The sequence below is a fragment of the Rhinatrema bivittatum genome, chromosome 11 (assembly GCF_901001135.1).
Source record: "Rhinatrema bivittatum chromosome 11, aRhiBiv1.1, whole genome shotgun sequence".
In the NCBI taxonomy this organism is placed as follows: domain Eukaryota; kingdom Metazoa; phylum Chordata; class Amphibia; order Gymnophiona; family Rhinatrematidae; genus Rhinatrema; species Rhinatrema bivittatum.
This window is the reverse complement of record NC_042625.1, coordinates 33,110,270-33,136,474: the sequence shown is the minus strand read 5'-3', so window position 1 is coordinate 33,136,474 and position 26,205 is coordinate 33,110,270. Positions and strand designations below refer to the sequence as shown.

Here is a 26,205-nt window from a genome sequence, read left to right as displayed (position 1 = left end):
AAAAAGTTTATTCTTTGAAATTGTGTGCTCTCTTCGAAGTTATGGGAGGATCTTAAGCTAAGTACCGGCCTTTTAATAAAGGCCTGCTTAGATTCAGGAAATGTTATACTCCTGCCGCCAAAGTAATACAGAAAATGATCAACATAAAAGGAAAGAGAAACTCCCGTCCTAAAAAATAAAGTCCCATTCCCTAAACAAGGTGAGGCGCCCATCAGATTTCCTCCGCCAGGATCCTCTCACTTTTCAGAAAGCTCCTCCCCGCCTGTCGGGCGCAGCACACCTAAGCGTTACCTCCGCCTTCTGGGCCACAACCTGCCCCTGATTGGCTGGCCGCCGACTCGGCCTTGAGCTGATTGGCCGGACGAGCCCTGCCGGGCAAGGTTTGTTTTTTTTTCGTCATCGAACTGCCGCGCCCCCCCCCCTTCCTCCCATCCCCCATCGTTTGCTCATTGGCCGGCGTCTCCGATTGGCTGCGCTGGGCCGCCTGCCTGGCTCGGCTCGGTGCAGGGGGAGCGCCGAGGCGGCAGTACGGTTTGGCAGCGGCCGGGCGAGAAGCGCGGGGCGGGGGCTGGTTCCGGCTTGCGTCTGCCTGAGTTGCGCTCGCCCGTGCGCCTCCATGGCCATCCTCCTGCAGCACCAGTTCAAGGCGCTGCCGGCCGATAAGCAGATCGAGACCTGCAGCTTCTTGGCCACCGTGTCGCACTTGCCCCAGTTTTTCGGTGAGTGGCCCCGGGGGGAGCCGGGAATCAAGGCTGGGACAGTCCCGCCTGCTGGGGGGGACTCCGCTCCATTGGGGGATTGTGGGGCTGATCGACCGGGCGGGACGGGGAGCTGCCTGTCTTCCCCACGGAAAGTTCCCGTCTCCCGGGCCTCTGCGATCCCATTAACGTTCCCTCCTCCCCCCACCAAGATCTGAGGCTCGGGAGCTCCCTCCCCCGTCTCAGCTGCTGAGGAAGGGGAACCTGTTTTTCCAGGGACTAGGACCCCTCCCCCCCCATTCGAGGGATGTTGACTGAGATGGGCAGGAGCGCTCGGAGTTTAAGGTGCTTTACAGTTTGCTGAGCCGACGGTGGGGAGAGAGATGTGGGCTGGGAGAATAGGGGTGCTTAGGAGTGAGAGCTAATTGAATGTATGGAGAAGGGGAACTGGCGGTTATAGTTCATTAACTTAATTTATTATTTTTTTTATTGCTGTATATTGGTTGCATGCTAATATTTATGTACAACGCGCTGGTTGGGCCGTTTGATTTATAGAAATGGTTTATAAATGATTGAAGTAGGTCAAACCCCTGGTTGTAAAAGAAAGCAATGACATGTTTACATAGCAACATGTACCTGAGCATTGAACTGAATCAGACTATACAGAACCCCAAAGACCAGGACAAATTATGATAATCCACTCATGAAGAATAAAACCAAAGAATGCAAGAGTCTCAAAACAACCCACTGACTAAGATGTGAAAGCTATCATTTCATTCTCATTTTTCAGTACTTTGCTTAAGTACAAGATCAATTATTATGTGCTAGAAAATTTCACTTGATTTAATATTAATGATTGTCTATGAATACCACATCTGTGAGTTATAACTATGAATGTGACTGTATATAAAATGTCTAAATACATTTTCTAAGCAGCAGAAAAAAAAAAAGGATGCAAAGTGAACAACAGCTGTGTTCCAGCCTCCTTTCCTATGGGGAAGCTAGCCCTATAAGAGCATCGTGGCTGATTCTCTGCCCTTTTCTCCCATTCTAGCGTCCTTTGATTTCCTTTCCCTCTAATAACTTTTGAATCATTCATCCAACCTTGTTAACATTTCTGCCACAGATAGTGCCCAGGAAGTCTGATGCAAGCTTTATATGTGCCCATAACAATTAGAATGCTTTCTTTTATAGGAAACGGGGGAGTTCACCTGCAGAGAGGTCAGGGCACCTTGTGATGTCATGGAGCATTTTCAAAGCTGCACTGCCATTGGTTTAGTACCTGTGGCCACCAGCTGACTCTTTCACATACTCCGTGTTGTCATAACCATGTGCAGCATTCTGTATTACATTTATTTATTTATTTATTTTATTTATTTATTTATTTAGCATTTTTATATACCGAAATTCATGTAGCAAAGTTACAAATCAATTCAGTTTACATTTTAACATTAACATGCATGTAAGAATGCTAGTACATTGAACAAGGAATATTAACTTGGAACAACTAAAACTGGGAGACTGGTATCACCATAAACAATAAATAGTGCGATATTTTGTGTAACAGGCTAAACAATAGCTAGACATGTAACCAGCTAAACAAAAGCTAAACAAGGGTCAAAAACAAAAAAAAACCAAACAAAAAACAAAAGCTAAACAAGGATATTACATATCATGAAATGTTAACACAGCTTCTTAAATTACTTTGTAACCAGGACTTCATTTCAGCACAGCTACGGTACCATTTTACTATGTTTTTGGTTTTTTTTTTTGTTAAAACCAGCACCTTCGCCTTGCCTCAGCTTGCTTCCTCTAGAGTGCTGTACAGTCCACCTTTCCCTTTGACTTTCCTTTGAAACAAAACCCCAGGAAAAGGCCTAGGAAGAGGTGGCTCCTCTCTGTGAGGCTGCTGGCATCCAGCAGTTGTCTATAATGGTTTGCATATATTCAAATAATAGGGGAGAAGAGTTGATGGTAAGGATTTTATTTATGATTTTATCACAGTCTGAGAGGCAAGTAGTTAGAAATCATGTTTGAGGAAAGTGCGGGAGAACTTGTATCTCCCTGCCCAAACATACTGTATGGCTTGCAGCAGCACCCTCTTCTTTGTTGTCTTGCTTTGAGCACAGGCTGAAGGGAACAATGGTGGAGGAGCGGTCTCAGACTGACCTGTCCACCATTGAAAAAGATTGTTGGCAAGGCGTGGCAGTACCTTCACCGAATCCTCTTTGCATTGGGGGAGGTTTACATAAGCCAGAATAAACTGTTATTTTTCAGATAGAAGTTCTAGTTTTTGGTGCTGATGGGTCTTATTTTTTTTATTTATAAACTAACAGGTCAATACAGTAAAGTGCGGCCGCGGTTACCCCACTCCTAACCCGCTTTCTACTCACTTTCCGGCCGCGTTAGCCCTTCCTGCGATACACAATCCCCTTTAACCGATTCTTACCGCCTCTTTAAATCACCGGGTAACCCCTTCCGCCCACGGCATGTATATCAGATGTAAACGATCGAATTAGCTATTCCCTCCCATACAGTAACCCACGCCCCGACTATCGCTTTTTTACCCTGCCGTTTTGCCGCGCGTTTAACCTGCTAACTTACCGCCTACCCTTACCCCTGCGTTAGAGGCAGGGGTAAGGGTAGGCGGCAAACTTTCCCCCAGCCCCCGCTCACCTGCCCTGGCCGCGTCAATGGGTGCTGGTCTCCGGGGCAGCCCCAGTCCTCTCCCCCCTCCTCCCGAAGCAATGAAAGTGGAAAAAATCAAAAAAGCCAAAAAATAAAAAAGTAGCAACGAAGTGGACGGTTCTCCTACGCTTGGGGTTGCCCGTCCTCTCTCCCCCTCCTCCCGAAGCAACGACTTACTTTTTTCGCAGCCCTCCTCCGGAGACTGACATCGGCGGAGACGGATCGCGGCTCCCCTGCTTCCCGGAGGCGAAGATGGATGCCTGCACGGACGAAAGCGGCCCCTGTGCGTGCAATTGGGCCGTTCAAGGCGTGACGTCATGACGTTTGGCGTCACGACATGTGACGTCACATCTTGAGCGGCCCAATTGAACGCACAGGGGCCGCTTTCGCCTGTGCAGGCATCCATCTTCGCCGGGAGGCAGGGGAGCTGCGATCCGTCTCCGATGTCCGTCTCCGGAGGAGGGCTGCGAAAATAAGTCGTTGCTTTACACTGCCAGTCCTCTCTCCCCTCCTCCCGAAGCAAGGCTGCTTTACGCGCCTTGCTTCGGGAGGAGGGGAGAAAGGACTGGCAATCCTGAGCATAGGAGAACTGTCCACTTCGTTGCTACTTTTTTTTTTTTTTTGGCTTTTTCGATTTTTTCCGCTTTCATTGCTTCGGGAGGAGGGGAGAGAGGACTGGCAATCTCGAGCGTAGGAGAACCGTCCACTTCCTGGTACCTGTCATTTGAAATGACAGATACCAGCGTGTCCGTGTAGCGTTAGGCCAGCACACCCAGGATACTGTATAGCGCTCTATACAGTAAAATGGGTTGCGCGGGCCTAACGCTTCTTGGACGCGGCTTGCATTTGCAAGCAATTTAAATACAGTATCGAGCGGTAGGTGAGCCGGACTGTGTGTGCAGCAACAGCGGGTGCGCCCGGCACTAACGCAGCTCTTCCTACCGCTCCTTACTGTATCAGCCTGTAAGTTAGATAAGTTTAGAGCCTGTTTTCGATGAACACGGTAGATTCATGTTCCATCAATTGGAATTTAGTATTCTGTGCACACACTTTGCAAAATTCTTTTTAGTAAGGAAGAATCCAGTGAACAAAACGGTACATAGTTGTTCCTTCTACTTACCATCTCGTATCTTGCAGCAGTACATTAATGCATTACAGAATTCACCCCTCGGCAGCTTTATAATGAAAGGTCATAGTGACATGGTACTAACATTCTGCAAAATAATTGCTCCTCTCCTTGCATGCTCTGGGCCGCATTCAAAAAGCACGTTTCCCCGTTCTCTGCTTATGTAAAGTGCCTTAAGAGTCTGTCAGCAAAATATAACGGAGCAGATTCCTGCTTTATTCTATCAGGGAATGATTGCAAAAACGTTTTAAGGTCTGTCTAACTTAGTCACTCTTAACAGGATTTCTTTTTTTTTTTTTAAACATTCACAAAATGTTTACAGAAAGCACGAAAAATAGTCAAACTGAGTAATACAGTGCTTCCTCTCTTCACTAACAACACACAGAAACCCTTTGGTTCCCTCAGTACAGGGAGAGAATTTAATGCTCTGCACCTATGATCCAGGGAGCAGGTGTTAAAGCAGCCTTGGGTTAAGATCAAACATAAGATGACAGGTAAAGAATGGTTGGGCGGGAGGGATTGTTCTTTGTAATTTGGGTTCCTGTTAAATTAGTGATGTGTGTGGCAGAATTCAGATTCATGGGGAATTTTAAATTTAGCCACTAGATGAGTGAAGCCAACCAGCTCATGGTCTTGCAGACCATTAACTGGGAGCTTCAAGATTTGGCTTCCAGTTGCTGACCTGGGACGTAACATGTCCATGATTCCTAGTGAATTCAAAAGGTTCACTGTGGAAGTACCCAGCTCCTTTTACTGCCAGTCCTGGTGCTTTTAGTTTTAACGAGCCTGTTTCATTTCATTCATTACTTAAAAGTATTTTTATTATGTTACTACTGTACAAGCAGGACAGTACGAACACCAGATCTGCTGCAAATCTTCTTCTAGCGAGGTTGGCTTGAAGTTTCACCTCACAGTTGTAGAGAAGCAGGAAGTGGATGGCGGCTGCTTCAAAGATAATTCCTATTAAAAAGAGCCCAGCAATTGGCTCCCTCCAGGGGCCACCCCTTCCCCCTCCTTGAATGTTGGCCTTTTTAGGCAGCTTTGCTGCTTTAAATAACAATAGGCCTTTAAGGCCTAAGGCAAAAAAGCATAATTGTATCAGGGTGTGGCATAAAATTCAACACCTTTACATCTAGAGGAGATAAGCAAGGATTTGAGAGGAAACACTCAGTGAATCTGCTGCTCTCCAGTTAGGCAGACAACATCATTTACTGGATTCGGTTCTAGGATTCTAGTACATCCTGTCCCCCTCAGTCGTTGCCGATTGTTAAGACCTCATTATTTGCTCTTGCTTGCCTTTCTCCCACTGTTTCCTGTTAATCCAATGCATATTTACCGGTTTTTGATAGGTTACAATAAAAAGTAATGCATGAGCATTTTCGAGACACCCATAGGATTTGTTTTTTTGTTTTGCTCCTTTTCAAAGAGCTCGTAGCCTCCAGGATCAGTACGGCTACTAAAACTCTGCAGCCTTTTACAAACACTTGGGCCGATACAGTAAAGTCCATGGGAGAGCGCACAGGCCACTCTCCTGTGCACGCGATTCTGTATGCAAATTAGTCCCGGCGGTAAAAACGGGTAAAAGGAGGCGCTAGGGACCTAGCGTGTCCCTAGCACCTCCTTTTGGACCGGAGCGGTGGCTGTCAGCGGGTTTGACAGCCGACGCTCAATTTTGCCGGTGTCTGTTCTTGACCCCGCTGACAGCCACGGGTTCGGAAACTGGACGCCGGCAAAACTGAGCATCCAGTTTTCGACCCGTGGGCCAACTTTCAATTTTTTTTTTTAAAACTTTTGGTAACTTTTGGGACCTCCAGACTTAATATCGCCATGATATTGTGAATCGCGCGGGAATACCTAATAGGGCCATCAACATGCATTTGCACGTGTCGAAAACACGTGTCCAATGGAGGGTTAACAGCGCGCTCTGTCAGAGCACACTGTACTGTATCGGCCCGAAAGTGAGGAGTTGGTTCATGTTACCCTTGACTGAAAAATCCAGAGGACCATGTTTGCACCTTCCAGAATCCTCACTTTACTTGCATCCGCATACACCAGTCAGTGATTTAAGGACGTTTCCAACGGTGTGATAGACAGGTGTTCAGCGTTGGGATGTGTGTGGCCTCCTCATCGGTGTTCAGCTATTTAGGGAAATGTGCGTCATGGCAAGATGCAAGAGGCTTTGCTGAGCAGTTTTCCTACAGTGTCTTGTGGCTGTCTGTTAGTCCACTTGAATATGGAAGAATTGAGTCAACAAAGAAAGCCATATGTGAGCTCTTATTGGACTAACTCAATATGTCTGTGACTAGCTTTTCAGAGCTGGGCTCTTCACTGGTCGCTGGTCCCAGATAGTCCAAATGGCCTCCAGCTTGTTGGTTGGCCCTTTTTCCTTCCTCCAGACACGTAATGAAATAAGCACCTCTGCCCTCTGACTGTACATGGCAGGTTTTAAGGTGACCCGGTGGCAAAAGAGCTCCATCTGTCTTTTCTCTTCTGAGTGACTCAGTGGTAAGGGGGAAAAAAAAAGTTGTTCTTTTGAAAACTTTGTATCTCTAGATTGTTCCTAATCTTTTGAGATTAAGTCAGAGGGGTTCAGTATACGGCAGATAAATAGGTTTACGTAACTGGCATAAACTGGTTCTCTGAGGCACCAATTGGGTTTCTTTTCAGATCTTTCTTTTAATTAGGTTTACTCTGCTACCAATCTCATTTTGGATGAGGCTAGGCGAATCGGAACATGAACCTTCAGGGGCTGTAAACATGACCCTCTGTGTGCGTGGATAACGGCTTCCTTCGATTGCCTGCTGTGCCTGGATGTTTCACTTCCTGAACGGACATTGAACAGTTTGGTAATTGTGAGTTGTCATCTCACGTACAGCCTCACCTGTTACTTCCTTTTCCATTTTCATCATGCCAAAACAAGGGGTTGAGGCTTATCCTTTTAATTGAAGAGCTGCATGGGCAATAGTTGGAATTTGAGAACTCCCATCCTGTGTCTTCCTTAGGACCTGGAGGGGACTCCACCTAGTTTTGACGTTGCATTGTGTAGGGATGCGGCCATCTCCTTAACTGGATTTGTTAGCAGGAAGACCTTTTCTGGAGCAAGCTTCTCTGCTACTGGATGCAGATTTTCCTCAAATCCTTGAAGGGATTTTGATTAATGAGCACAAGTTACTTGAAACCCAACTGCTTTAGCAGTGAAAGTTGTTTCCAGTTTGTCTGTCCGGTTCTGTTCAAATCTAGCAGTCCTAGAAAACTGGGACGCAGAGAGGTGAAGCTCTCCCTATGTCAGCAGCTGCTGGGCTCCTTGCTTTTACAGGAGGAAAAGCGTCTAAAGAATTTAGGTTTTTTTTGCCAAGGCTGCCCCTCTAATCATCCATGTTTATGTTACGAGTTAATAAGTTTTATTGTAAAGCGCTTTGCTAAATTAATGTTACTTGTAAACCGAGGTGATGTGCCACACGTGCCACGGTATATAAAAAATCTTTAAATAAATAAAATAAATTTGACTGCTTGGCCAGATTAATGTACCTCAGACTGCTGCCAAAGTTAACAACCAATATTCCTAGAAGTAAGCAGAGGGCAATCTGAGATACATCTAGGATATCGTCCCTTAATGGTGAGTGCATGTCCCAACAAGTGGAAGCTCGGCTTAGAGTGGGAATCCTACGTCCTACCAGTCTTCAAATGCATCCACCTTGTGTGGACTCGCTGGCCACAGCTTTCCAAAGATTCATGTGACCATCCCTGCAAAGTGGCCAAACTTGGGGTCCTCGTAGGCCGAGTTCTGGAGGGAGCTGGGGGTTTGTGGCTCCTGGTCAAGGACTGTTGCTGTGATGTCTGAGCTGGGAGGGGATATAAAACCCGGGTTGCTGTGAATGAAGGCTCAGGGTGCCCAGCAGAGGCCGGTTCTGATTGCACAGGAGGAACTGCCTGGCAAACAAATCTGACTTGCTAGGGGCTCTGTGGCCATGCTTCTTTTGTATTTTAAATAGGCAGATGTTCCTAGAGAAAGCTGCTGTTTGCAAACTGGACTTTACCAAGTGACCGTGATTCGGTGCATTTTGAGCCTTTCTAGGTTTCAAGCTAAAGGCAGGAATCTGCAGTCCTCAGCGCTGTGAGAGTTCTTCGCTTGTTCCCAGTGGACCACTTGAACAGCTTTAAACGATCTCGGCCTCCATTCAGTGTCTCTGTTTTCCCACTCCTGCCATCTTTTCTGATGCCTTTCAGATGTCAGAATGCGTGAACTCTGTGTCAGTTCCGAGCAATCAATAGACTCTTCTGTAATTGAATGGGTGACGGGGCTCTCCGTGCATCTGCGGTGCCTCCGGAGACGAGCCGAATTTCCTCTCCTTCGGTTTCACAGCCCGGGCCTGGTGCTGTGCCAGCGTGGTCCTGAAGCCGGAGGTTCTGTGCACCCAGGAACCCCCAGCTCTGGCGCCTTGCTGGCACAGCACCACAGCCTAAGTTTGGCCCCAGAAATGCGAGTTAACCTTTATGCCATATCTGGTGCAGGTGAGAAATTTCAAGCTGAGAGCTGGGATACCCGAGCGCAGAACTTCCCCGCCGGAGGGACTCTGCACTTTTTAACTTTTACTACCTGCTTAGCACACTTGGCCAACATTAAAAGTAGCACTAAGCTTAGCGCACATTTTACTCTGGTTTTGTTTTTGAATGCTTTTTTTTTTTTTAAAACTCCTGCGGGCTGATGCAATACAGTGTGCTCGGTCAAGCGCACGACTTTACCCACACTTCACACGTTCGAAACCCCGTATTCAGTAAGGGGATTAGCGCGTCCAAACCAGCGTGTAACTAATAGCGCTCATCACGTGTAAATTCATGTTGACGAGGCTATTACTCATTACTCTCATGGGGAAAAAAAAAGTGCCCCCCAACGGAGCCCCTAAAGTTAGCAGAAAATACTGCTTTTCTGTAGTTCCTCTGGCAATATTAAATCGCAGGAACTGAAAAAAAGGGTAAGGGGAAAAAAAAATGTTGCCGGCAGTCAGGTTAGGAAAACGGACGCTTGTAAAATTGTCAGTTTTCCTGACCCGCACTGACCGCCACCTCCCCTGGGCGCGCCTGCTGCCGAGGAGGTGCTAGGAGCGCACGGTTTCCCCTAGCGCCTCCTTTTTACTGCGGCAGCCCATTTAAATATTTAAATTGGGCGCTCGGGAGAGGTGGATCGGCGGGCATTAGAGCAGGCGCTCAGTCACGAGCGCCCATTTTCCGCACATCGGTATGGCGTTGGCCTGCTGATGCATTAGCATGCTGTCTGCTTATTGTGTTGAGGATTAACTCTATTTTAAAGCGTAAATTTTAGTGCACCTTTTTATTAGATTGCTCCCAAAATGATGGGGTTTGCTGCTGTTATCCATAGGATGACCTTCTTTCAATGACGAGCGGAGGAGTTGGTAGCGGGGGCTGAGAACCAGGGAAGCCGGGCTTTAAATCCCACTACCTCTTCTCCCTTCACGCCTCAGGTAGCAACTAAGCCACAAGGAATTTAAAATCAAAAAAGGGCTGCTTTTTTACTTTGCAGCTCTGCTTTCTGGTTAATTGAGCAAAGGCAGGTTCTTCCGAGGCCTTCGGATTTGGCCTGTGGTTGCAGTTCAGAATCTGACAGGAGAATTGTCTTTAATTAGGAAGAACTGATGGCCCAGACAGACTGTAGCACTGGTAGTGAAAGTGAAGTAGAAAGCAGTGTGTTCCCTTTTGGCATCTGTTATACTTCCAAGGACAAACAAATCATTTTGGTACACCCTAGCAGCACAGTGGTTAGGTAACTTGTGCCGGGTGACTTTCATGTGATTGCTTTTACATGGGCTGGTTTTTCAGTGAAGGAGGTGATTGCTGTGAAATCTCCCGGGACCTTTCTCAGGTTTCATAAATATGCATATATTCAGATTTGCAACTGAGACTAGAGGAGTTGGATCTGATGCGGTTTAGGCGTAAGGCGAACCTGCTGGATGGAATTAGTGGCAGATTAGTGGCATTTTAGGAACGTTTTTATTTTTAGGAATATATTCTTGTAATTTGTCTTGTAAACTTGCACATCGCTCTGAAAGATTTTATTTTAAAAGCTGGAAAGCGGTTCATAAATAAACATCTCCTGCTTAACCTCATTAAAGTAGATTCTAATCTTTGTTTTGTAACTTTTTTTACAAAACCAGGAATACAATGGACCATGTTGTACCAGGGCTTAAAAAAATCTTTAAAGAGGGAGCCGGGAGACCTTTGGACCTGGTGATTTTTCTCAGCTGACGATGAATTTAATGGAAACTAGGGTTTTATATACATAGGGATGTGCATATTTAGTGTGGCTGACCTGTTTGTGGCACTTCAGGACCCCTGGGCTATGCAGTTTGTCGTGTCTTTTTTTTAATGGTATGGACATGCAGGAATGGTGCAGGCGAGGGGGTGAATGCTGGTTCCGAAGTGCACAGTGTTCCTGTTGCTAGCATTTTGTGTGTGAAAGGTTGGTGATGAATGGCTGCATTAAACGCTGAATTCATTTTGCCTCCTCCAGGTTGGTTTGGCACTACTGATGACCTGGCTGATAAATGAGAGAACTTTTCAAATAAAAACCAAAACACAAACAGATGTATCCTGATTTGATTTTAATGGCTGGGATGCCTTGAATATTTTGGTATTTACTTGCTGGTAGTATAAATGTGTATTGTGGATGTGCTCATCGTTTTAAATCCAAAGATATGCTAGAAGTACTTATTGTGTGTACACGCGAAATGGAGCCGTTTCAGGTCTCTCCTTGCTGCTAAGTAGCACAAACAGAGCCTTGTGAACGTAGCTGTCCAGGGCTAACAATAGCCTGCTCTGTTCTGTTCTGTGCACGGATCACAATAGCCCGCTGTCTGCATTCTCCAGAACGGTGGCGGAGCTGGACCACACAAGAATGTGACCGACCGAAAGCTGGACAAGGCACGTTTTCCTTTTGTCGTTTTATGGGATGTACTTTCTAGGTTTATTCCCCCCCAGTACCACACACACAGGCTAGGATGTGCACCTGCCTATGTTACCAGCATCTAAGGCCAGTAACCCAGAGCTTAAGAACCACTGGCAGGAGAGACATTTTTTTTTTGGTGATAATTTTCAAAATTTAATGCATGTAAAAGTATCATGTATCGTAACAATTTTCAAAAGCCCATTTATGCACGTCAAATCCTTTTTTGAAAATTACCTCCCTTTGTGAATAGCCGTATAGCATCGACGGGACTTTCTGGGAATGGAAGTATGTGCTGTGCTTTCCAACACACACAGCTTAGTCACATCTCACGTTTTCCTCGTCATTTTGGCACAGCTTGGCTTAAGTCTGATTAATAAGCACAGAAAGATTTCTGTGTGGCACCTAACTGTAGTGACCCTATCTAGCCAGCTTCAGTACTATTACCTGCCAAACCTGGCTCTCCTTGCAAGCTGTTTGGTGATTGCTCGGAAATCAAACTGGCTTTGCTCAGGGAGCCAGAGGTGGAGAACCTTGTTTTGAAACTATTGCAGTGCTCTTGGCCTCCTGTGAAATACTTTTTATCCTGGGTCCTGCATGTGAAATTTCTCAGGACTGTACGGGAAAGATTTCATTAATTTGGTTGATGGAAACATAGACATGGCAGCAGAAAAGGACCTTATGGCCCAACCAGTCTGCCCAGCAAGCTCTCATAGTTATTGGTTTCCCATACTTATCAGTTACTCAGACTGCCGAGGTCAGGGCTCTTGTTGGTTATTGCTCGAGTCCAATTTCCTTCACCCCCCTGGTATTAACCGCTGCATCAAGCAAGTTACCCACATGCTTATTTGTTTTCCCAGACTGTACAGATCAATGTTTGATTTGTTGACTGAATCCAATTCCTCTTTTCTCCCTGCCGTTGAAGCAGCGAGCAATGATGGAGTTGCATCAACAGTAAGAAGGCTTATTTGTTAAAAGTAGAATCCGCCACATATTTGTTAAAGGTAGTATCTGCCACACCACCAGAAAAATTATGACTGCTAGTCTTGAAGTCGTAGAGGCAAAAGACACTTAAAGCATTAGCATAAGAAAAGCATTTTAGTATAATTAATATTAGAAATTGCCATACTGGGTCAGACCAAGTGTCCATCAAGCCCATCATCCTGTTTCCAACAGAGGCCGTACCTGGCAATTACCCAAACACTAAGTAGATCCCAACCCACTAATGCCAGTAATAGCAGTGACAACTTATTATTTGCAGTTAATGGACTTTTCCAAATCTTTTTCAAAACCAGCTATACTAACCACACACTCTGGCAACAAATTCCAGAGCTTAATTGTGCGTTGAGTGAAAGAACTTTCTCCAATTAGTTTTAAATGTGCCGCATGCTAACTTCATGGAGTGCCCCCTAGTCCTTCTATTATCCGAAAGAGTAAATAACTGATTCACATCTACCTGTTGTAGACCTCTCATGATCTTAAACACCTCTATCATATCCCCCCTCAGCCGTCTCTTCTCCAAACTGAACAGCCCTAACCTCTTCAGCCTTTCCTCATAGGGGAGCTGTTCCATTCCCTTTATCATTTTGGTCGCCCTTCTCTGTACCTTCCCCATCGCAACTATATCTTTTTTGAGATGCAGCGACCAGAATTGTACACAGTATTCCAGGTGCGGTCTCACCATGGAGCGATACAGAGGCATTAGGACATTTTCTATTTTATTCACCATTCTTTTCCTAATTCCTAAAATTGTTTGCTTTTTTGACCACCAGAGCACACTGAGCCGATGATTTCAATGTATTATCCACTAAAGCGCCCAGATCTTTCCTGGGTGGTAACTCCTAATATGGAACCTAACATTGTGTAACTACAGCAGGGGTTATTTTTCCCTATATGCATCACCTTGCACTTGTCCACATTAAATTTCATCTGCCATTTGGATGCCCAATCTTCCAGTCTTGCAAGGTCCTCCTGGAATGTATCACAATCTGCTTGTGATTTAATTACTCTGAATAATTTTGTATCATCCGCATATTTGATAATCTCACTCGTCGTATTCCTTTCCAGATCATTTATAAATACATTGAAAAGCACCGGTCCAAGTAAAGATCCCTGAGGCACTCCACTGTTTACCCTTTTCCACTGAGAAAATTGACCATTTACTCCTACTCTCTGTTTCCTGTCCTTTAGCCAATTTGTAATCCACAAAAAGACATCGCCTCATATCCCATGACTTTTTTAAATTTTCTTAGAAGCTTCTCATAAGGGACTTTATCAAAGGCTTTCTGAAAATCCAAATACACTACATCTACCAGTTCACCTTTATCCACATGTTTATTAACCCCTTCAAAAAGTGAAGCAGATTTGTGAGGCAAGACTTCCCTTGGGTAAATCCATGTTGGCTGTGTCATTCTCTATGCTCTGTGGTTTTGATCTTTAGAATAGTTTCCACTATTTTTCCCGGCACTGAAATTGGTCTCACCAGTCTTTAGTTTCCCAGCTCTCCCCTGGAGCCCTTTTTAAATATTGGGGTTACATTGGCCACCCTCCAGTCTTCAGGTACAATGGATGATTTTAATGATATATAACTCTCCACCTTATCACAGCCCCTTCATCCTTTTACTGTTACCTAAATATGTCATTCCTTGTTATAGCCCCGTATAATATTTTGGTACAGTTAATAAGCAGAAACAAAATCATGCATATACTGTAGCTAATCACAGTGAAACCCACATTCGTAGGTGGGAAGACTGCTCTTACTTGTAATAGGCCCAGAAGATCCTTTATTGCAAAGAGGTGTAGGGAAAGCCAAAAATTGATCACCAGGGGCAGGAGTGGCCCTTTCATCTGCAAAATGTGGCTTTTGCCATCCCGACTCCAACTGGGCAGCACTGCACAGGACGGGAGGGGCAGTGTGTGGGAGGGCAGAGAGGCAATGTGGGGCCGGGGGAATATTGGTGATGGAGATTTAAGGAGCATAAGGAAGTGGGGTAGAAGGTGTTCTGTTGGGGCCACTGAGCCTCCATCATTATTGTTGTGTGGGTTGGAGGATGTTATGCTGGGACTCCCAAGACAGATGGGGAAAGAGAGAGACTGGTAGGGTTAGGATGGGAAGATGAAGGGAGAGTGAGACTGCTGGGTACAGTTGGAGGGATTGAGAGAGTCTAAGGGGGACAGAAGAGAGAGAGACAGACAGTGGGAGGGTTGAGAGAGACTGGTCAGAAGAGGGTGAGGAGGACTGAGAGAGATACCAGTGGAGATGAAGCAGGGGGCTTGTTGAAAGCAGACTGTCAAGCAATGTGAGACTGTCATACAATCCATGTAGCTCAGGGCATGCAAGATTCAGTGGCACCTAAACATTTGATAGGTTAGCCGGAGTTTGACGCACTGCTGGTAAGTTAAGGTCTCGTTCACCAGCAGACCCCTGCCCCCATGCCTTACACAGGGACGGCTGGAATAGGTCATTTTCCACTTGCTATGCTTATGAATGTTTTGGGATGGGGAGAGGGGAGAGAAACCTAGAATTGCAGTCGTGTAAAGGTGTGAGATTTCATTCAGCCAGTAAAGCATGACACGGGTCGGCTTACCAGCAGGAAATCCATACTTCTGGGGTCCGATGAGGCATGTAATGAAGCAAAGTGCTTTATGCCGTGATGGCATTGGGTTACTTTAATGGAAAAGGAAAGTATTCTCCAGGATAAAAGGTCGCGCTATGAAGTTCTGCTGGAGGAGGGGGTGGTGAATGTGTGTGGAACGGCCCCTTGGTGGAGTTGTTGGAGACCAAAACGGGAAAGCAGATCAAAATATGGGATAAGTTGAAAGGAGCCCTAATGGCTGGGTGGGGGCAGACTGCACGGGCCCAGTGCTCCCAGTGCTGTGGCAACGTTTTGCAAGATTCGCTGGCAGTTACATGGCAGATTTACATCACTTTGCATGTTGATGTACATTTTTTATTTTGCTTTATAAAAATCCCTTTTCTGACTTTTCGCTTTCTTTATTTTGCAAGGGGGGGGGGGGGTGAAGGGATAAATAGGGAAATTTGGGGGATGGGGATAGGAAAGGGACCCAGGATCAGGCAGGATTAATTCGCAGTCCTCTTCTTTCATGGCCTCGCACTCTCTCTGCACCCCTTTCTTTAATCCCTTCATCCTCCCCTGCCCCCATCCTGATCCCCCTCATTCACACCTGCTCTCATCCCTTATCCCCTCACTGCCGTGTACCCCATCTCTTCACGTACCTCTAGTCAGCCCCTCCCCACCTTTTCATTCAAGACCCCAGTCTCCTAATTGAGTACTCCTCCCCCTCCATCTGCTGATGAGAGCGATATCCACCTGTCAGGTGGTAGGAGAGGAGGACTCAGCCCGACATGCTTCCACTGCTCTCCTCCCCTTCCAGTCATCACCAATTCCACTGACACAACCTGCAGGAAGAGACCAATGCTGTGGCCCGGTCTCCGACAGTGGTAGGGATAGGATTGGAAGCTTTAGTACTGCCAGCAACCCACCCTTCACTCTCTTTAGAGCAGAGGGGATGGGGCCAAGACAAGGAAGCACAACTGCGTGATGCTGCTGGATATAGAGACCAGCAGACTACATCTCCCAGGAAGCCAATCAGGTTGGTGGTGGCTGCGCTGTCCAGTGGGGCCATGGGGACCTCCTAGAGGGACTGTATGTTTGGGCAACTTTCAGGATTGTTTCAGGCCCGGGGGAGGGAGGGTGCTGGGTGTCGGATTGGGTAAGGGATCTTGTGTGGTCTAGCCAGGGAGGAAGAAACCCAAAACTGGCTGTATAAAGGCGTGATGTCGAGCTTCTGCAGCTGAAATATAGCTTTGCATTGTGTACAGGAATAGCTGGGCAGGCTGGGTCAGTTAAGCTTTTTCTGTCATCTCCTACTGTGTAACTCAATGCCACGACTGTCGGATTACAGCAGGTTTTGTTTCCTGGCAAGCTTGGTTTCAGTCTTTTTTGGCTTCTTTACATGGGGAAACCACCTAAAGGAGCAGAAAAAAAAGAGATGAGGGATCGTCTCGCTCCCACTGGCTACCTGTATCTTATAAAATCACTATGCTTGCACAGAGGCTTCTGGCACTTGACTCTCTCTTCCCTGGGCAAACTGCTTGTTGAGGATTTCCAGTCCATCGCAGGCCTGGGCGTTCATGTGAAACATGTGAGAGGGCATTGTCAGTGGCAGCACTTGCTTTGGGTGGCGCCTTCTGCCACAGGAATTGCGGTTAACAAATTGTCCAGAATCTTTCCAAGTTGCACTGAACACCCAGCTGTTCAGACGGGTTACAACTGATATACTGAGAGTTTCAGTGGCAGTCACTCTGTTTTGGTGGTTTCTTACGTTTTCTCTCTATATTGTGTATATAACTCTGTAAGCTGCCTAGAGTCACTGGCATTGGCGGGATATAAGTACAAATAAATGTTGGTGGAAAACTGGCTTCTGTACCAGTTCGAGCCTGTTCAAGGCTTAGATACGAAGTGAAAGATCTGTTGGCGTGGATTGATAGCACTCGTCATTAAAATCAGCCCGTGTGCCTTAAGACTAGAGGATGGCCAAGTAACAAGTAACGCCAATGTCTGCAAAGGGCTCTGGGGAAACTATAGACCAGTGACTGACATGCGTGCCTGGCAAAACAGAGGCTGTTCTTCAGAAGAGAATTCCTGGTCATGTGGCTTAATGTGGTGTCAGCAGAGAGGATTGATTTGACGGTGTAAATCGGCCTGGAAGATTTATAGTGGGTCTGGATTTTCAGAAAGACGTTGATAAAGTCCCTCCTGAGGCAATGTGGGTTAAAAGATAGGAAAGAGAAAGCTGGACTAATTTTCAACGTTCCCAGTGGGGAGAGGCAACAGTGGTGCGCTCTGGGATCTTTGCTAGGACCGGTACCGTACTGTTCAACATTTAAAAGGGAACTTGCAAGTGAGATGCTTCAGGTTTGCAAATGACCCAAAATGATTCAAGGAAGCAAACTTTGCCATGAATGGGATCGCCTTTCTTTAAAGCAAAATGCCTCTCAGTGGGGCACTGAGTGTTCAGCACCCACTGTCCTAACGTACCCTCAGGCTCCTCTCCTGGGGGTGCCGTGCAATATTTAAATTAGGGGTTGCGCTGTCAAGGAGGCGCTAGGGTCGATTGCGCGCCCCTAGCGCCTCCTTGACAGTGGGCGCCCGGGAATGGTCGGCTGTCCAGTTAGAAAATGGACGCCGATAAAGTCAGCATCTGTTTTTCCTAATCTGTGCACAGCCACGGGTTCAGAAAACGGACGCTGGTTACCTGAGCGTCCATTTCCCGATCCTGACCACCGGCACTTAAAAAAAAGATTTTTTTTTTTTTTTTTTAAATCTTTTGTTCCTCTGACTTAATATCGTGGCAATATGAAGTCGGAGGATGTACAGAAAAGCAGTATTTTCTGCTTTTCTGTACAACTTCTTGGGATCTGCTCTGGGCAGATAATTTCAGAGCATAAAAATATGCGTATTGGATGCACGTTTTTGGGTTTGTTTGGGGTTTTTTGCATTTCAGGTGACTAATAGCTTCATAAACCTTCATTTGCATGTGATGAGCACTATTAGTTGTGTGGCGTGTTGGATGCACATTGTGGTGGTGCCAATCCTCTTATAACATAAGGGGCTGTGGACACGCCTACACAACCCGCGTCCAACTGCGGGTTAAACAGTGCGCTCAGCCCCAGTATTTGTGGTAATTCTTAGCAGCTGCATCACCATTGCACAAAAGAATACTTTTCAAATCTGTTTTTTTGTTTCTGCAGATTGCAAACTAGTACACAGTTCCAACAGCCATGCCAGATTTAGTCTTAAGGGAAGGTAACAAAGAGCTCTCTGACATTGAGCAGACCCGTGCATTATTTTACACACTACCTTAGTACAGGCTTTTGATGCGGGGGTAATGCCTCTCCAGTGCTCACTTTGTAAGAGGACTTCATCTTTGCACAGTGCTAAATAGGTGGTGATGCTATGTAATAACTTTTGTATCTGTCGGTCCATAAACCGTGAATAACTCACTGACGTATAAAGTATAGACAGAGAGTGAAGTTGAAAAGGCAAGTGACAGCAAACCTTTCCGTCCGTGGAGTCATTACGGAGGCTATTGTGTGTGGCTGCTTTTGATCAAGACACGGAGTATCGGATGTCATACTTCTAATTGATTCTTTTGGCTATTAACGAGGAGGATACTATCGAGTATGGGTAGGGGGAGGAAACGAAGCCGAACACCTTCTAAACATGACAGGTTGCCTGGAACGGTGGACACCATGTAGCGTACAAAATGTTCTTTACTCTGCAGGGATGAACTACTCTCCATTGGGGGGTGGGTGGCAGGGGTACGTGGGAGCGTCTTTGTAGTTCTTCCCTGGTGAATGCATCCTCGCCCTCCACGCTTCAGCAGCAGTTTTGTTGGGAGGCCTGCTGGGATGGGCTCTGCCAGGCCAACGTGGTGGTGGTCTTCAGTGGTTGGGGAGAGGAGGAGACCGGGGAATCCTGTCCGCCATTCTGTTCCAGCCCCGGGCTCCTCCTCCTATTGTCAGTCTTGGGGTTTTTGTATTTTTTAAACTTACTCTCGTGACTTTCCATACGTGTGCAGTAAGAAAAAACAAACCCCACAAAGTGGCTGGGCACACGAGGTTTCCAGACAGTACTCGCTGTAAAGAACACCTACTAGTTATAGGAAGATGGGGGAAAAAACTTGCTGAGGAGCACAATTCAGACGCAGCTTTTGAGGCAGTGGAAGTAATTGAACTCATTTTAATGGTGTTAATCAACACTTATTGGCCATCATCTTCCATTGTGCAACCTGACCAGTATGTGATGATTTTACCCATGAATCTGGACTTTAACACCCCCAAACCCGTGTTTGTGTATTTTAACTGCTGTTTAAATCTTGTGAGTTAAATATTTTTCTGGCTTTTGGTGTTACAGCCTACTAGGTCCCCTTCAAAGTCTGGCAGGCAGACCTGGCTATGTGACTTCTCATTATTCAACAACAACAAAAAAAGCTTGTAGCCTGCAGGACAAATGTAGCCATAGGGTTCATCTGCTGTGCACATTCCTGCTGGCATCCCCAGCCCTGCCTGCTGAATCGGGCAAACATGGCGTTATAAACATGTGGACGTGTGCCCCTAGGATGTGCTTTCTGTAATCCCTTCACATTCAGCAGCCAGGGATCCCTCTGTGCTTATTCCAGGCCCTATTAAACTCCATTTATTGTTTTCACTTTCCACCATCTATCCCAGGAGGGCGTTCTACTCATCCACCTCGCTACTATATTGTACTATATTGTTTTCGTTAATTTTTTATCACTCTCCAATTGTTATCATTTAAAATCTTTCCTGTCTTCCATCTCCCATGTTTTCGCTCCCTATTTAATGTAACTTTACCTTTCTACTTAGTTGTTAAATTGGTTTCCCCCTGTTCTATTGTAAACCGGTACGATAAGACCTTGTCTTGAGTATCGGTATAGTGAAAGAAGTTAAATAAATAAATAAATAAAAGGTCTTCATTTTTCTTCACAGATTGCCTGGGGTCTGCTGTATTTTCACCTATCAAAGCTGATATAACTGGAAACATCACGGTACGATTGGTTGGGGAGTGCCGTGTCTGTATTCTGGCAGGGCTCCTGCGGTTAATCCTTTTTGTCCTTGGTTCATGTGTTACAATACCGAACTGCAGGGGGGCGTTACATGGCGCTATGAACCTTTTTGGGGTCATAGAAATTCTTGAGCCCATCCTGGCTTTTGTGAATTCTTGCTCTCTGATGGGCCAAGCTGGGATGGAGTTAGAGACCAGGAACAGAAGTGGTTTATTCTAAATCATGGCCTGCAGACAGCTCTTTAATGAGGATGAACCACACACTTAAAAATAGCTGCTTTATCTTTTTTTTTTTTTTTTACTGTAGAGTTACCTTTAAGAATTTTTGCAGGGACTTTAATAAATTCATTAGAACTTATTCATGTTCTAGATGATGCTCCAGGTCCTGTGCCCTAATCGCAGTCCCAAGATTACATTTTGTGCAAAATGTATGCAATCACTTTTATGTCCCAGGAAAACCCCTCCTGTGTGTCGGGATCATTTAAATGTTATCACGGCATTTAATGTGGCAGCCGGCAGCAAAGTGGGACATTTCAAAAGGAACAAACTGACTTCCCTTACCCTCTGGTATTTCTCTGTCCCGACCTGCCTGGTTCTTGGGGGGAAATCCTCAGTAAGCTGGGAGTCATCTGCAGCTATAATCAACAGCACACGCAAATTTGGTGGACACACTCAAAGGATTGCGCCCTTTTTTGCACTGCTAACATCTGCACAAACCCAAATCTGGCACTGCTCAGCGCATGGGACACAGTACATGAATCAGTCCACTCTGCTGCTGTCTGGACTCGGATGAAAAATGTTCTAATGGAAAACTTTTTTTTTTTTTTTTTGTCACTTATTAGAAAATCCAAGCCGTTTACGATACAAATCCTACAAAGTTTAAAACGCTGCAGCAGATTTTGGAAGGTGAGAAAGAAATGCATCCATCGCAGTGGCCAAAAGTAGGCGGAACCCTGGCGCTGATGTGGCTGAAAAGGTGCGTCTTGCCCTTCTCGAGCTGGTATTGTGTTTCTGTGATTAGGATCAGGGGTTGTCTCAGTGCTGGGTCTGTGCTGATAGACATGGAAAGGCACGTGACGGCTCAGTAGTACAGACACCAGGCAGTTCCAGAGCAATCTCCTTAACGCCGTTCCGAATCTTACCTAGGATAATGTATTTGATCATAATGTTTCCCGCCCCCCCCCCCCCCCCCCCCCCCTTTTTTAAATTTTTAAGTCTGCTTTATGAAAGGAGAGGGCTTCTGAGATCACTGCATGTGTGCCAGTAACATTTTGGGTTTGCATTCTGTTCACATAGTGGTGGGTTTATTTTTCTTCCTCTTCCCTCTCTTGGGCTCAGGCTCTTGTATCCTTTTTTTGTGCAGCTGGTGGGGCCTGGGAATCCCCAGCAGCTCTTCTTTTGCTAGTGCCACTGTTTATTTTTTTGTTGTTGCCTTCTGATGGTGAAAGAGAACCCAGGGCTTCTAGTATTTTTATAATACAGCGTGCAGTCTTCTACCTTCTCTGGCATTTATTAACGTGGTCGTCTTTGCATGCATTTTTTTTTTTTAATATATAGTCCTGAAAAATTTTCTTTTCCAATATGTTGTTCCAAGCCAGAATGTTTGAGTTGTGCTGCTGCTCTGGGTCCCATTGCATAAAAAACCTTCTTCAAATTTTCATCTGACCAAGGCCTCTTCTCTTGCACAGGGGTCTGAAATTTATTCAAGTTTTTCTGCAGAGCATCGCGGATGGCGAGAGGGACGAGCAGAACCCAAACCTGATCAAAGTAAATGCGACGAAAGCGTATGAGATCGCTCTCAAGAAATACCATGGCTGGATGGTGCAGAAACTTTTCAGTGTAAGCTGTCCTTCAGATATTTGTCTGCTGGTCGCTTTAATAAAGGGAAGCGTGCCACCAGCAGGCAGCTAATGCTGCTGCACGGCCTTTTAAACTTGATTAAAATAAAATGCTGGGGTTTTGCAATGCAGTCCATCCCATGTTTAGTGCATATTAAGAAGAGGAGGCTTAGAAAAGGTGACAGTTTCCTTTAATATTAAGACTGATTTGTGAATAAATTGCTTTCTGAGGCTAGAAATAAAGCAGCAAATGCTTTTATAAATTATTAGCAATACTCCCATTTTGTACCGCCATGTAAAAGAGAACCCAACCCCCAAAATAAGAGAACAGCAGTTGAAGTGCCATAAAACTTGATATGAGTTGTTTTTTTTTTCCTTTAAGTATAAAAGCAGAAGAACACGAACTGTGAAGGTCTTCGTGTAAAGAATATACAGACATCTTACTGGATGAATATAGTATGGCTCTGTGTCTTCCCAGCCAGGATATGTTGCAGTGTGGCCATAAATAACCCATTCCAAGGGCTCTCCCGTGGCAGGACCTTTGGGGACCATGGCTGTTGGAACCGGAAGGGAGAGGGTTGTTATGGATGGTTTTCCTTTTTTCATCGGTAATAGTTGCAGCTGATGCAGGGCCATTGCAAGGGTGTTAGGTTTGGCTAGGGGCCCTTAACAGCCTGGCCCTCCTCCCGTCTCCAATTGGTCACTTCTCCCCACACACACACACACGCCTAAAAAATGTTGCATTTATAATAAGCTTTTACATGAGAACAAAGTACAGCCAAGGTAAAAATATCACAACCTGTATGTTAGACTTACATGCCCTGCTGTGGTGCCAGAAAACCCAGCAAAGACACTTGTAACTCATGTGTCACAATAGGCCTAAAACTATATGGTGGGAAGCGAAAAGTAAATGGAATTACAATTCCAGTGTAGTAACCATCCCATACCATGGCAGCACTCACAGTAACAACTCTACCCATGAAAGAGTAACACTGCAAATATTACACCAATATACCTCCTATTTAGGAAAACAGAACAAGCCAGGCTGCTGAAGTGGAGAAATACACTAGCAGAATACCTCACCTCAGTCATACATTGCAGAACACCGAAACTCTTGCCAAATACAGAATAAAGACCCCCTAAAGTATAAATACAAATGTGCAGATAAAAACTGAACTGGAAACTGCAAGAAGCAAGACTTTGTATATAGTGCAACAATGTAAAAAAACCAAACATTACCATTCTTCATAAAACAAACAAAATCAAGAAATATAAATCATTAATCATAATAGCAAAATCTTCCCAATAAAAATATTTCAAAAAGTTGACTAACAGAATAACATCTAAAAATTAAAAACTCATAAAAATTTTCCAAATACTAATAAAATATTTCAGTCCAGCAGACACATCAAGTAACACTCAGTACTTTAAAACTAATAACCCTTTCTTCATAGCTGGGAATTTTTGATTTCCAGATGACCTGAGATTCTCAGATTTTCTGGGAGGGGGAGGGAGGAGAGTTTACATACACACTTTCTACTCTTGCACGCTCTCATCCACACATGCTCTGTTTACATATGTTTTCAATCACATACACATACATGCTGCTTCCACACAAGGCTATCGATCACACATACTTTCTCCACGCATGCTCTCAATCTCACATACCTCCTCTGTACGTGTTCAACCACAAAGGTTTTCAATCTCTCACACACATTCGTGCTTCTTCCTCTCCCACATGTGGCTGCACCCTCTTCCTCCTTCCGCTCACACACTCTTGCTCTTTTTTGCCCAGGGGCTGCCAAATGTTTGAGTCCTGCTCTAGGCCTCAAGAACTGCCTATGCTCTGCTTCCTGTTCCTGATGGCATGTGGCTGCTGCTGCTTCTGCTCTTGACCCTTTCTTCTCCTGACCAGCATGGTCCTGCTGCTTCTCCTGCCTGCTCTTGCTGATCTTGATTTATTTACAATATTTTAAAAACTTACATACCACCTGTCCAAGTTCTAGGTGATTTACAATAAAAGCATTCATAATAAGCCATATCCACAACAAACACATAATCAAACATAAAACATATCATAACAAAGCATAAAACATATAAAATAACAAACAAATTAGAAATTCAAAGGGAAACCTTAATTACCACTTAGCAGCCCAGCTGCTTCTCCTGTGTCTGACTGCCCTCCTGCTCTTCAGCATGGTGCCTGCCAATGAGCTTCCATCATCTCCTTACAGCACGTGGGCCCACTATAGCAGAGCTCCTACAGAAAGGAGGAGATTCCATCCCCACATTGCCCCCGGAACATCGGTGCTGTAGGTGGCCACCTACTGCTTCCACTAGCCCTGAGCCGATAATACTTGCTTTGGGGATGTTTTAACTTGCTGACAAACTGTGACGAGTGCATAAAACTTCCTCCACAACAATTTCATGAGTTATTAGGAAAAAACTCATTGCTTTATAATTATGCTATTTCATTAACATTGCTTTGTAGGGTTTTTTTTTTTCCTAGCTGTCTCTTCTTACCTCAAGTGGTAGAGTAATTAAAGCAGTCCTTGAATTGCTTAAGTCTCCTCCTTAGTCCCACTGTCTTGCTTATATAGGCTTCAGATCCCATCTTAAATCCTAGAACTGTCTCTGCCTGATTTTTAACCTCGTTTATCTTGTCTGTGTCTAAAGCAGGCATGGGCTGTCCTGTGATGCTATAGAAGCAGTAGCACTAGTAATTTTAATAGCTCTGGTATTTAACAAAGCTTCTATGGTTTTTTTCCTCCCTTCCTCTCAGGCCGCAGTTTGTGTTGCTCCTTATAAGGCTGACTTCCTAAAGGCACTCTCTAAAGGACAGAACGTGAAAGAGGAGGAGTGCATAGAGAAGATCCGGCAGTTTTTAGTGAATTTCACACCCACCATCGATGCAATTTATGAAATGTACATGAAGATGAATGCAGAGCTGGATTATAAAGCGTAAGGCTCTCACTGAACTTTAACACTGGCAGTACCTTAATCTTGCTATCCCATGGAATACCTTAATCACTGTGAATGGAGAAGGGAGGCTGCTCCCATCACATCAGGAGACTCCTGCAGCATCTCCCCCCCCCCCCCCCCCCCCCCCCCCCCCCCCCCACTGATTTCTCAGGCTGGATACCGGTGCAGTAATTGATCTCCACGTAAAGCAATACAGCGTGTACTTGAGTGACTTTTATTCTGTCATGTTTCTATAGAACTGTCTCTTTCCAGTAAGTACTTCCTTGCCTTTCTCTTTTATATTAAATATCTCTTTATTAGGAAAAATGCTTTGGCGGCTGTTATACTATGTCTAATACCCAGTTTTTAGAGATCGGACTGCCTATTTCTATAGACAGTATTGTTTGATTGCAATAAACAGATGCCGCATTCCTGCTGTAAACTGAGTGTTAAGAGTACAGGCCTTGTACTTGAGCACATTAACAAAATGTAAAAATAGCCATCTGCTTAATTCTGGCTGAGAACGTGGCCACTATCTTCCATTTTTCAACTGTAAAACAATGTAAACTGCATTTATTTTAGAAAAACTTTCTTCAGGGACAGTCTACTTAGTGTAAGAACTATTACACTTGGATATTATGTAGTATCCTTTTATTTTTCATAAAGTCAGAGACCTTAATTGTGCTTTTTTGGTGCACCCTTACTTTAGACCAGTTGGAAAAGCACAACTAAGTACCAGAGGAATGTTTAATTAAAGAAAATAATCCTTATTAAAATTCTCTATTTGTGACTGTTCTCATCTTTTTTTTTCTAACTGATATGGAAAAATTAATTTGGGGTGAATGCCAAACGCCCACCTCCCAGGCATTCATGTGCTCATTGACCACTTATGATGCATGCAGTTGTTGGCCAGGGGCATGACAGGTATGAGGAATAGAGTACACATCATCCACACTCATTTCCCAGGTCATTCAGCAGGAACTGGACTTTCATTGGTCCTTAAGGTTTTGGTTCTGTTAATTTTATCTTGTGAACAGAAATGGTCTATAATCTTCAGTGTAAAGTGTATGGCGACAGACCTAAAAATCTAAACATTTCTTTTGATGGAAAGGAGGCTGTAGAATTGAGGTATCATGGAGGGTAGTGAAAGGGATGGTATACACCCCAGAGATCTGAAGGAACTTAAAAATGAAATTTCAGACCTATTAGTAAAAATTTGTAACTTATCATTAAAATCATCCATTGTACCTGAAGACTGGAGGTTGGCTAATGTAACCCCAATGTTTAAAAAGGGCTCCAGGGGCGATCGGGGAAACTACAGACCGGT

The 26,205-nt window shown here is 45.0% G+C and overlaps 1 protein-coding gene across 1 annotated transcript; it reads left to right on the top strand.

Annotated features, from left to right (window-relative positions):
* The first annotated feature begins 435 nt into the window (after window positions 1–435).
* On the top strand, window positions 436–25,664 carry GLTP (glycolipid transfer protein). Its single transcript, XM_029571351.1, has 5 exons — window positions 436–719; window positions 20,004–20,062; window positions 20,922–21,055; window positions 21,768–21,918; window positions 24,700–25,664. Exons 1-5 carry the CDS (start codon window positions 617–619, stop codon window positions 24,880–24,882), a joined length of 630 nt encoding a protein of 209 aa, XP_029427211.1. The 5' UTR covers window positions 436–616; the 3' UTR covers window positions 24,883–25,664.
* The last annotated feature ends 541 nt before the right edge of the window (window positions 25,665–26,205 follow it).

Coding starts and splice junctions, on each gene's coding strand:
- GLTP (XM_029571351.1), top strand. CDS start 617: ATGGCCATCCTCCTGCAGCACCAGTTCAAGGCGCTGCCGGCCGATAAG. Junction 720..20,003: donor GCACTTGCCCCAGTTTTTCG/GTGAGTGGCCCC, acceptor TTTTCTTCACAG/ATTGCCTGGGGTCTGCTGTA. Junction 20,063..20,921: donor ATATAACTGGAAACATCACG/GTACGATTGGTT, acceptor GTCACTTATTAG/AAAATCCAAGCCGTTTACGA.